We start from the raw sequence: 11,735 nt of genomic DNA on the forward strand, positions 1-11,735 counted from the left end.
ACCCCAGTTGTCCCTCACAGCATGTCCTCATGTTATGTGAAGGGAGATAAATAACGGGATTAGCTTATAGCTGACCTCCAAGTGGTTAGGGGATTTGCACACTTTGTTCATTGTAGTAAAAAATGATTAAACTTTATCCCAGACGCTCCTCATAGCCCGTCCCAGATTATGTGAAGGGAGGTAAATTACAGGGTCAGCTTATAGTCAACCACCAAGTGACTAAGGGGTTTTTCCGAGGACATGTGCCCATCCGAAATTGATCCGAGCCTCTTTTTGCACACTTTGTTCATTTTAACAAAAGATGATTACATTCACTAGACATCTTTCACAATTTATCTTATGAAATCAAATTATAACGGTTCATAACTTATAACGTGCCATGAACTTTTGACTAAAAAGTAGGAGGAATTATTTTTTAGACATACAAGTATCTCGAGAATAGATTCCTTACCCATTTGCACACTCTATTCATTAACATTGAAGCTGATTAATTTAATTAACTTTCTATGTACTGAAGGAACTTAAATTAAATTTTAATAAATCAAAAACCAAATTTGTTCATAAATATTTAATTCATTTCCCATTTTATTCTTAAAGTGGAAGTAAAAATGTGAACAAGATTTAAAATTTTCTCTCCACAAAACAAAAAGAATAATTACTTATCCTCCCCTTAGGCGATTAAATCCTTGAAAGTGAGTTCCATGTGCAGGCCTTGAAAGCTTTCATTATAAACACTTCGCGATGTCCCCCACGCCTTAAGATTAGGTGTAATTACCCAGCTGGCTCTGTCCTGATACAAACAAGCAACCAGCCAACAGTGTAAAGTATCAGTAAAATCAATTTACATTTAGGACGAGTTTCCGGTTGCTCTTTGAACGGATAATTACGAGCACTTTTCAATTTACTCTGTGGATATAATACGAGACTAAACCATTTATCCTAAGATTAGTTGGACTGTAAGATCTTATACATGAATATGAATATAAATATAGAGAGAGAGGGTGGAGAAAACTTAATAAACAAATTCAAATCATACTTTTGATCATCATTCAACTACCACTTCCTTTGTACATGGAAAAGAAGTGGAAGAAAATTAAGGGCCTCCACTCACCCTGCTTTCTCTTTTCAATCTAAACAACTGTGTAATTTGTGTCTGGACTTGGCACTGGAATATATGACATAATACACAGCTTGCAAAGTTGCAAGCCATGACTCTTCTACCACAACCAGACTGAGAAGTGGCTAAGCAGCCACCCTCCCTCCTTGACTCACCCCTCTTGCCCCTCAGGAGAAGTGATGGACCATCAACAATAACAAATTTAAGGAAATAAATTAAAAAAAAAAAAAAAAAAAAAAAAAAAAAAAAAAAAAAAAAATAAAATGAAGACCCCACAAAAAAACTTGGGCCCAGGAAGCCATTAGTAGACTGCTTCTACACCCTTTAAGCAACCACCGAAATACTGAACCAGGAACCCATTTTCGCCTGGTATGAGTATTGACCTACTCATTGCTTATGACCGTCATAAGCAAATTTGAAAAATTCAACTCCAGCATATAGCCTCCATCTGTTCAAATGCATAACTGAATTAGTAATGAGATGGATCTCGAAGTTTCTGCAGTTGTTTAGTTTGACCAAATCAGAAAGTGTATGTGTACATGCAGATGTTTGACACAGTTTGTACATTCCTCTTGAGATGAATAGAGTGAATAGAATGAATATGGTGGTCATTGTATGTAGAGGACAGAAAATATAGGACAAACATACAGGAAGTTTAAATCCTAGAAAATGAGGCACATGACAGCAAAGGGGGTTCTTCCTATTCCCAACAACATGCAATTAAAAGATATAAGCATTATTGGCATTACCTTCGATTTTATGCACATTAAGTTGACAACGAAGCGAGAGCAACAGATGAGTTCCTCGTTCGAAGTTCCACATTCCGCAGATCATGAAGACTTTCTAAAATTTCTTGAAGAAGATGAATTCCTTTGTCTCCTTTCTTCAAGGAATTGATGCAGAGCTTGACAAACTCTCTGTCGCCCTCAAGAGCATCTAGCCTCTCATAAAGGTTGTCGACATCTTCCATGATTGCAAGCTTCTGTGGATCTTCTACAATATTAGGAGGTGTTTCTGGAGCAGCATCAACTGCACCATCTGCGTGTTCATCACCTGCTGCATCAAAGAGAGGAAGAAGCCTCTTTCCTTTAATACCCAGACTCCTCGGTTCACCATTCAGCTTCCTGTCTTCTGGATTGTCTGAAAAACCATTCTCATAATCATGTAGGACACCATCCGTATCATGCCCTATGGATTTTGAATCTTGAGGATCTTCCTCATCTTCCATTGTAATAAGCTTTGCTTCCAACACCTTAAGTTGCTCAAGAATGGACAGCCTCTCTTCCTCGAAATCAGCCAATGATTCCTTAAGGGCGTTTAGGTGCTTTTCAGTTCCTTGGTCTGTCCCTGGACTTGGAACATCACCGGCAGGAAATCTTTGATGGTTTCCTTCAGGGTTATCAGCACACTCATTCTTCTCATGGGATTCAATCGAGAAGTCAACAATTATGTCTTCAGCACTTGAAGATGCAGAAGGTGTTTGACACCTGCCATTCACCTTATTGGACTCCATTTGTCTCCTCTTCTTGGCTTCAATACGCAGCAGTTTCTTTCTATACATTTCAAGATCCTTCTCTAACTCTTGGTTTTCCTTCTCCTTCTTGATCATGAGCTCATTGAGAAGCTGTAAAGCTTCCTGGTCATATTCTGATTGTTCCTCCATCATTCGCTGATATTGCAATGCTTCCATCTGCATAGCAGCTTTCTCTTCTTGAAGCCTGGTTATCATAGCCATAGTTTGGTTAGCAGCGATGGCAGCGGCACTTCTCTCTTCCTCAAGTTCAGCATACAATGCACTCAGGGCCTTTCGTTCTGCTTGTAGAGCAGCTTTAAGCTCATCCATATTCAATGTATCACAGCCTTCAAACTCACTGGCAACACTCCCATCAAGGGACTCTGTCACGGATTCTCTTCTGCCAATCAGGAACCTCTTACTCATACCTTGAATACCATCAGTATAATTTGGTGTCTCAGGTGCTCTATCCTCTTCAATCTCATGGTTCTCAGAAAATTCAGATATATGGTTCTCAGAAAATGCTGTTTCTTAAATAAACAAATGTGAATCTAGTTAGGCCATATGTTAGGCGCAGACAGTTGAAGATATATAGTTTTTAAAAAAAGTGAATATCTAGAACATCAAGCCAAAAGAATGATCATGAATTGTTACCTTGGTCCACGGTAGCCTTTTCATTATTCTCCACTGAGCCTTGATCTTGTGTGCTTTCTGAAACTAAAGTTGGCTTGTGAGTATCAGAACCTTCGATGTGTTCCTTGTCACATATCTCACTCCCTATTGATATATCAGAATTACTATCTGCACCGATAATAATATCCCTTCTCAGATTAATTAGAAAAATCCATGTGAGGAAGCAATATTTATTGAAGTTGATAAACGTGAATAAGGAACTTAACAAAATTGATAAAAGTTGCTTTCTTAAGAATGAACCATGCTACCTTTTGATTCAGGAAGATCTTTCTCACTCGGCCCTTCAAGTGTGATACCTGTTGTAGCCCGAGGAGCAATGACTTGTTGATCAGAAATGGGCTCTGAATAATGAGCAACCACAGAATTCTCGAGATGTATATCATCTGTTTCAGTCCTCATGCCTTGAGTCATAGAACATTCATGATCTTCAATACCTTCATCCATTTTTCCGGAAGATATTATTGTTTTCTCCTCCTCTGAAATGCTTTGTATATCTAGGGTCATAGTAGATTGTTGAGCTCTTTGTACCGCAGAAGAATACAATTCCTTCTCAATATTGCTCTTAGCATCATTAGGCCCTGCAGTTTGCTTCACTTCATTGAGTTCAGGAACCAACACAATCGGGATCTCGGTCATAGAGTCAATCAGCTCAATTGGGACCAATCGATCCTCCTCGGTGGCGCATATGTAACTTGGAGTGGAAGTGAGGACTTCAATGGATGCATCCTGCACCAAATGGCAAGCATCAGAGATAAGGGAAGATTCTTCTTCTTCCTCCAAAATAGCAGCGGTAGCGTGCTGCCCTTCGTTCTCATCCTCTTCATTCTTCTGCTCCTCTTCTTCTCCTGGAAATATCTCAGCTCTGTGGGAATCAACCACTTCCTCTTCTTCCAACTTTTCCTTGCCCATGGTGGCGGATTTTTCAAGTACTTCTTGATCGTCGACTTCCACTTGATCGACCAAGTTCTCTGTCTGCACGTACTCCGCTAGGCCCCAAGACTGCTTGGCTAGGAAGTAGGACGAGTAGAACCCACTCTCCAGAACGACACCACAGCACGAGCATCGCAGATCCTTCTCCCCCTCCTCGCTCCTCTTCATCCACGACAGCAAGGCCGGCGCGCCAGCCGGCCTCGACGTCGTCGGGCAGCAATCCTCGCACATCTCCCCGACCTCCGCCAGCCTCCGGTGGCGGTCGCAATACCCCAACCCGGAAACCTCAGCGGCGTGGTCCGCGCACACGAGGTCGCGGCAGGCGCTGCCCAGTCTCCGGCGGCGGCCGCCGCCGTCGCTCTCGAAGATATGATCCACCCGCGAGCAGAAGACGCAGGGCGGCTGGAGGCCGAAGTAGGCGGCGAATCGGGCGATGAGGTAGGCGAATAACCCATTGAGGAGCAGAAGCGCGATCAGCGTCCATTCCAGAACGGCGTACACCAGTATGACCGCCAGCTTGTGGGTGTTCCGGTGCAAGTAAGTCGCGAACTTGTTGGCCGCCATGGACGTATAGATAATAGATCTATCTCCCGGCCCCTCCCTCTCTCACACTGCCTGATGCTACGGTCTGGCTGTGCTCATCAAAAGCTTGCTTCGACAGAGCCCCCGATCGAACACCAAGAAGAAGGCAAACAACAAAAAGGACGAGGAAGAGATCGAAAGGAGAAGAAGAAGCAAACCTTCGTGAATTCTTCAATTCGGCGAGAGGAGGAAGAGGAGGAGCCGAAGCGGACGAAAAGGGAAAGGAACTCAATGAGAAGGGATCAAATAAGCGGAACGGTCGAATAAGTTATGCTATTTACATATTGCCCCTTGTATTGTAATATAATTACATATTTACATAAATATTTGTTGTGCTGATTATAATTTATTTATTTTTTAATAATTCAGATTTTCCATTGTTACTGTCTGGCTATTCCTATGATTAGTTGGTTACCGATCCAATCCCACGTAAGCTTTCAACTGATATCCGAAGGCACTATAGCATTACATAGAGAGCTTATCTTTGTAGTAGCCGCCGCCCTTGTAAAATTGTTCAAATGCTGTTGAGTACTCGTAAAGACAAAATTTATGAAATTTTTTAAATTTTTTTTACACATGGGTAACTCGAGTTTTCCATCAAATTCGATTCAATCCGAGATACTCTTAAGTATTCCCGCTAGTCTTACCATTTATCATACTAGGGTGTAATTTATTTATTTATTTATTTATTTTTACCGATTAAGGATAAGAATGTGATTTTTTTTATTTTTATTAGTGCAAAACAAAATCATTTTGAAGCAATAAAATAAGTAAAAAAATATTATTTTTTCCAATAAAGCAATGAAAATTTAGCACCTTGGCTTCACATAACAAAATTGAACCATCTTTTGACTGGAAATATTAATTCATAATTCACATTGTAACTGGAAAATATTACAACTATTTTTTAAAATATTGCTTTTAAAAAAGGAAACCGTCAGATTTACTTTATTGCTATTAAATCAGCTTTGAATTGCGGCACACGTCAGGATCCCGTGCCTGCGCATTAGAAAACTAGATTTTACAATTTCGATCTGACGATGCTGGAGACCTCATCGTGGCTAATAATTCGGTCTTCGTGTGATGGCTCACGGATTTTAAGCTATTTGGCAGAGCAGACTCTGCAGAGGATCCCAGTCCTGTTTATTATTATTATTATTTTTAAAAAAATTGTCTAAAAGCTGCGGACAACAAGTAATATAATTTTACCTTTGAAAAAGTCTTTTTATGTTTATTAAATATAATTTTAATTGAATTAATTAATTTGTCGCATTGAAATTATCTCCAAATAAGACCCCACGGGTACTCTGTATCTTATAATTGTCAATGTTTTTATAAATAATAATTATAGTGCATCTCTTTTAATTTCTTAAACATTTATCTCTTATTTTTTTATATTATTTTAATAAAAAAATAAGATAAAAAAGGTAACAAAAATTGATATTATCCGATCTTATAAAATTTAACTATATCCTCTTTGCCATTTTTTAAAAATAAGACTAAAAAAATAATTTTACAATAAACTTCATATAACTTTCTTCCAATTGAAGATAAAAAGATATCGAGTAAATATTTTTTTTAGAAAAAAAAAGGAATGTTAACGTTATAGGTTAATCATTTCTTGTGGATTGATTCCGAAAATATTATCAATTAATTACATGGATTACTTAAAGGACGGTGTTGGGATTAAAATATAGAGAGACATGGATTCCACTCACACCTAGAAAGACGAGCAAAGAATGAAACTGGAATATTCTATTCTACCAACAAAAGCGTGCTCCTCTTCATCATCGTCATGCTCTTCTTATTCCACATCATTTAAAATAAATTAAAACATAGTTAAGATTGACACTCGGACTCGTGAGAGCTGTTTATAAATAGAATGGGTAGGATATATATATATAATTCTGTTCGGAATTTGAGTCGGATGAAGGTCGGGTGAATTATTATTGTCGTTGACAGAGGGACAGCTGAGATACCTTACTTATATGCACTTTCAAAAATAGACTCCCACGTGGCGTTGACAGACGGCAATAACTGAGCTGACGGTACCTGAGCTCTGCGCACACTCAGGTGAGCACACAAGCGTCAGAGGCTAAAAATCAGGAAAAAAGTCCTCGGAGTAGGCCCTCCGACGCTCAAGTCAGGTACTTTTTTCCCAGAAAAACAGCGTATGAAAGAAAAAGGAAGTAGAAGATAAGTGCAGATGTGCGAGAGAATGTACCTACGAAAGGAAGAGGATCTCCCTTTTTATATGACAGTGTGTACTTTCTAGAGTTCGACTGGTGTCAGAGAATATCGAGAGTCAGGATTTGTCGGGTGCTGGAAGACACGTGGCCTCCTCCTGTAGCTTGAAGGAAGGTTTCATTCGCAGATGATTGCAGACCGTTGGAATATTCTCTGACACAAAATAATTATTCTTTGACAGACGGTTACGATTCCCTGACCTTGTTGTCCTATAGTGTCTCCTGTCCTGACCGAGTATGAATAGAGCAGCTCGGGATGATCAATTGGGTATAATACTTGGCCTAAACCTTGGGGCCCCGAGAGTTGTAGAGAGATTGTCTAAGAGTCGACCGGTACTTGACTGACCGAGCGTTATCTTTACTGAGAGAACTCAGCTTAGATATAACCAGGCCATGAGCCTCGACTAGCCTGATCCAAATCAAGTATCACCCCAACCGTCTGCCCGGTCGTAGATCAGGGTATCTCAGATCTGGAGTTTTGGTTCGTGAGAACCCGTCCGGGAATCATGTTGCTGACATCATCATCCGGTCCTACTTCCTCTCTCCAGACCTATTGACTTCCATATCCCCTCGACTTCTGACTTTCACGTCCCATTGACTTCTAACTGTCACGTCCTCTTGATTTCTGATTATCACGTCTCCTTAACTTCTGACTACCATGTTATCAGACCACACCTTTATGCACCGTATCAATATATATTTATACTTGTTTATTTAACATTAAACATAAATAAACTCTTTCAATATTTGATTCATTACATAGTCTTACTTTTCTCTCAATAAAGAAGTCTGCAGTCTGCTGCACAAGTTTTGATTGCGAAAAGAATGACTTGGTAAAGTAATTAATAGCGTCATTGTTAGATAAGTATAGTCAAAATATTTTTTTAATCAAGATTAAGATGCGATTAAGATTGAACTGGTGGACAAGTATCGCTTGCAGGCATGCTATGTAACAATACAAAACATGCATCAAAAAGTTTCAGGTCTACAGAAAACAATGAAGAAGCTTGTGACAGAGTAACTCGCAAGCAAAAATTCATCGTCGGAGACTAACAGATAGATCATCGGATCTAGAACAAGGTAACATGTAGATTGTGTTCAGAGGTGCACCTAATTAGGAACAGTCAGGGTGTCTGTCTGATGTGCTAACTTGCTCCAGCATTTTGTGTACCTCAGCCATTGTTGGTCTTTCTGATGGATCTGATTCTAGACACTTCTCTGCTATATCGAATACTCGCTTTACTTCTTCGATCGGATACCATTCCAAAGCTCGATCGATCGCGTGTTGTTCTTTGTTCACTTCGATTATTCCTTTTACCTACACAAAGCATGCATCACAAGGGAAGAACATGCCTATAAGAAACAACTCAATTCACATCAATTTTACCCACCCAGGTCACTAGTTTTGTTCCTTCTTCGATAAATGATTCATCTGATGGCCTTTTCCCAGTTAAAAGCTCGAGCAAAACCACACCAAAGCTGTAAACATCTCCTTTAGTAGTTGCTCGGCCAGTGTCAAAGTATTCTGAAATAAACACAAGACAATGAACCCAATCTCTTGTTATGAATCTGAAGCATAAAGCTGGTCTATGATCATCTCACCAGGAGCAAGGTAACCAAAGGTTCCTGCAACAATTGTGGAAACATGGCTCTGGTTTGGCTCGAGCAGCGCGGCTAAACCGAAATCCGAAACCCTTGCTTCCATGTTATGATCCAGCAAGATGTTGCTAGATTTGATATCTCTGTGGATTATGTGAGGAATACAGTCATGGTGGAGGTATGATAGGCCCCTTGCTGCCCCAACAGCTACTCTGTGTCTCGTAGGCCAATCGAGCGGTTTCGCTTTGCCCCAACTCCCTGCATCAGAATTGCACGCATGAAACTGCAAATTGATGGAATTCATTCCGAGCTGTTAGAGAGATCAGTTTCGATACCATGAAGCAATGCATCTAAGCTTCCATTTGGCATCAACTCGTACACAAGGAAGTTGAAGGCAGGTGAAGCATAATAGCCATGAAGCATAACAATGTTTCTGTGCTTTATATCGCCCATGGCATCGAGCTCTCTTTCGAATCCACGGTTGGCATCAGAATTCCCTTTGTTCAGTCTCTTCACAGCGAAGGCAGTGGTATCGTTGATTGTCAGTTTGTAGACAGTTCCATGGCCACCGGAACCGATGATGTCCTTGTTCGACAACTTCATGGTCTTCTGAATGAACAACCTCGAGCTCAAAGAGTGCGTCGATGCAGACCGAAAGAGGACGAATTTTCCACCTGTCACCATGCAAGTCAGCAATGAACCTATTGCGCCATGGATGGCTAAAGCTTGTGCTGTTAGGAGGTAGGTAACCTGACAAAGTGTCTTGGATGCTGCTACGCTTGCGCGTCCATCGTCGGTAGAGGAGACAAGAAACGATGATCTTCGATGCGACAAAGGCGAGACAAGAGATAGCAATGTAAAGTGCTAGTGCAGTAGATTCAGCCATGTCTTGTTCATCCAGCCTAAGACTTAAGTTGGTGTCAAACTCTCAATCTGTAGCAAAGAGAGGAAGATCTGGATTTGATGGTGGAAATTAAGAGAGAATCCTTGATAACTGGTTAGGTAGCGAGAGGATTAGAGTCAATAAATACAGATTGGTGCAGCATGTGAAAGCATGACAAGATGCATGTCCTTTAGTGTTGGCTGACACAAATCATCAGCAGCAGCCAAAATGATTGGTAAAAGTTGACAAATGTTGATCCTGATTATGAACATTACAGAATGAAGGTTGTCAAAGAAAGCTTTAATTTCTAAAGTGCCAAAACTGCAACTATTTTCTATAGAACCATCTTCTTCTTTGATCTGTACCTTCAAATGACTTGGGAGTTCATTGAATTTGTTCATGTGATTCACTTGCGTAAGTGTATTCTTCTTCCATCTTAGAATTAAATAAATGGCATATTAAAGATACACGAATTTTGTTTCATTGTTGTTAGTTAGAAAAATAGATACAAATAATGGTCCTGTATTCAATTTTTTAGAAACCTCATGATGTAAAATATCTTTAAATCGATTTTAGATTGGGAAATGAGCTATTTGAGTTTCGTCCACTTTTGAAAAAGTGTGCAAATTTTCTTTAAAATAGTATTTACTTTTTAATAACTACCAAATAATTCTAAAAATTAATTTTATATATATATATATATATATATAAAAGAAACTATCAGATATTAAAGTTCAGCAATTGCAGTAACACAGTTTTCAATTGGATTGAAAAAAAGAACATTTTCCTGGACCTACAATGGACTCTCACAATGCAGCTTCCCTTGGTCTGCCAGACACCAGCAAAATTCTTTCAGCCTAAAAACAGGAGAGAAATTAGCTCATATATATCATCATGTTTTTAGATTCATATGTTGACAAGAGATAGCCACAAATCCCTGCATGAACACACAGAAATCAATAACTGGTAATATTAAGTCATGAATTTGAGCAGGAAAAAAGATTTATTTAGCTACATTCTGAACAACTATAGGCACTCAGAATATGCATGAAGTTGAATATTTTAGTTTATGCTAAATGATTACGAAATCATTGTAAACATATTAGGAAGCTAAGTCATCTTATCTCATTAAAATAATAACTATATCTCTGTGAGGGCACAAACAGATTGGATAATAATAGTGTTTTGGTACCATTAACTGAAATAAATATATCTTTAAAATGCCTTGGTCTGTTTAGAGCATAGTTCTTGAACTTGTTTCATGGTCTAATTCCATTTTACAAGATTGAGTTCAGTTAAGGGGAATATCCTTCACACATTCCTGACCAACAACTATTATAACAAAACAACTATTTTGGGTTGGCTTTATGGACTTTGTTCCTCCATTTCTATAGCAAAGCAGTACCGGAAGTAATATTCAAATCAATTGAATTGTGTTCGTTACATTAACATTGGCTAAAAGTTCTCTTTTGTCAACATATATATCTTATTCAACTTTTCTAGTTATAGTCCACACAACCTTCCACTGTTCTATCTTGAAAGTCACGAGGTCCAAATCCATAGTAGATTCCGGCGATTTTTCGACGATCCGAGGCCGATTTCATCATCCCGTCCATCATCCAAGCAAGGATATCTTCCTAAAAACTCCGATTCCCCTTGCTAAGCTCTCTTCTCTCTTCATCTAGATTTGGGTTGTACCTTGCTTTCTTTGATGTCTTTCGGTTCTATTTCCCTTAGTATGAAGTAAATCTTTGAATTCTAGGATGTAGGGAGTAATTGTGATATGATGTTGATGTAAACATTATGGATTTGTCAATTTCCTATTGTGATGACATATTTATGCCTTGTTCTTGTTTAATTGAATGTGTGTGTGTGAAGGATGGTTGATAAATTGAGTGTTTGATTGAATGGGATGTAAAGGATTGGTCAACACGTAGGGGAGATGCTTTAAATCGTATGACCGGGGACCCTTAGTGATAAATGATATCCCTTTAACCGGACCTTATAGTATATTTCCTTGAAATGAAGGTCAAGTCTCTACTAGGGATTATCTACTTAAAGCTTAATGAATTTTTACCAATTTCATATCAGGAAGTAATTTGTGTAATTTAGATTGTATGAACGAGAGTCCTCATGTAATAGGGGATATCCTTTTAACCGGAATTTCTACGT

At 39.1% G+C, this 11,735-nt stretch overlaps 2 protein-coding genes across 4 annotated transcripts; both read right to left on the reverse strand.

Annotated features, from left to right (window-relative positions):
- Positions 1-596: 596 nt before the first annotated feature.
- Positions 597-5,063, reverse strand: LOC121970252 (myosin-binding protein 3-like). 3 transcript variants are annotated; one of them, XM_042520841.1, is made up of 4 exons: positions 3,572-5,063; positions 3,285-3,431; positions 1,867-3,160; positions 597-790 (listed from the first exon to the last, which is right to left on the reverse strand). In XM_042520841.1, exons 1-3 carry the CDS (start codon positions 4,815-4,817, stop codon positions 1,884-1,886), a joined length of 2,670 nt encoding a protein of 889 aa, XP_042376775.1. In that variant the 5' UTR covers positions 4,818-5,063; the 3' UTR covers positions 597-790; positions 1,867-1,883. The 3 variants fall into 3 exon arrangements, with proteins under 3 accessions (XP_042376775.1, XP_042376777.1, XP_042376774.1); XM_042520843.1 differs by lacking the exon at positions 597-790 and adding an exon at positions 1,352-1,565 and having other exon boundaries at positions 1,867-3,154; XM_042520840.1 differs by lacking the exon at positions 597-790 and adding an exon at positions 1,352-1,565.
- A 2,922-nt stretch (positions 5,064-7,985) lies between these two features.
- On the reverse strand, positions 7,986-9,716 carry LOC121973458 (receptor-like serine/threonine-protein kinase At1g78530). The gene is made up of 5 exons (XM_042524882.1): positions 9,431-9,716; positions 9,016-9,354; positions 8,684-8,938; positions 8,473-8,606; positions 7,986-8,399 (listed from the first exon to the last, which is right to left on the reverse strand). Exons 1-5 carry the CDS (start codon positions 9,564-9,566, stop codon positions 8,196-8,198), a joined length of 1,068 nt encoding a protein of 355 aa, XP_042380816.1. The 5' UTR covers positions 9,567-9,716; the 3' UTR covers positions 7,986-8,195.
- Positions 9,717-11,735: the final 2,019 nt, after the last annotated feature.

The sequence above is a fragment of the Zingiber officinale genome, chromosome 4A, assembly GCF_018446385.1.
Source record: "Zingiber officinale cultivar Zhangliang chromosome 4A, Zo_v1.1, whole genome shotgun sequence".
Taxonomy (NCBI): domain Eukaryota; kingdom Viridiplantae; phylum Streptophyta; class Magnoliopsida; order Zingiberales; family Zingiberaceae; genus Zingiber; species Zingiber officinale.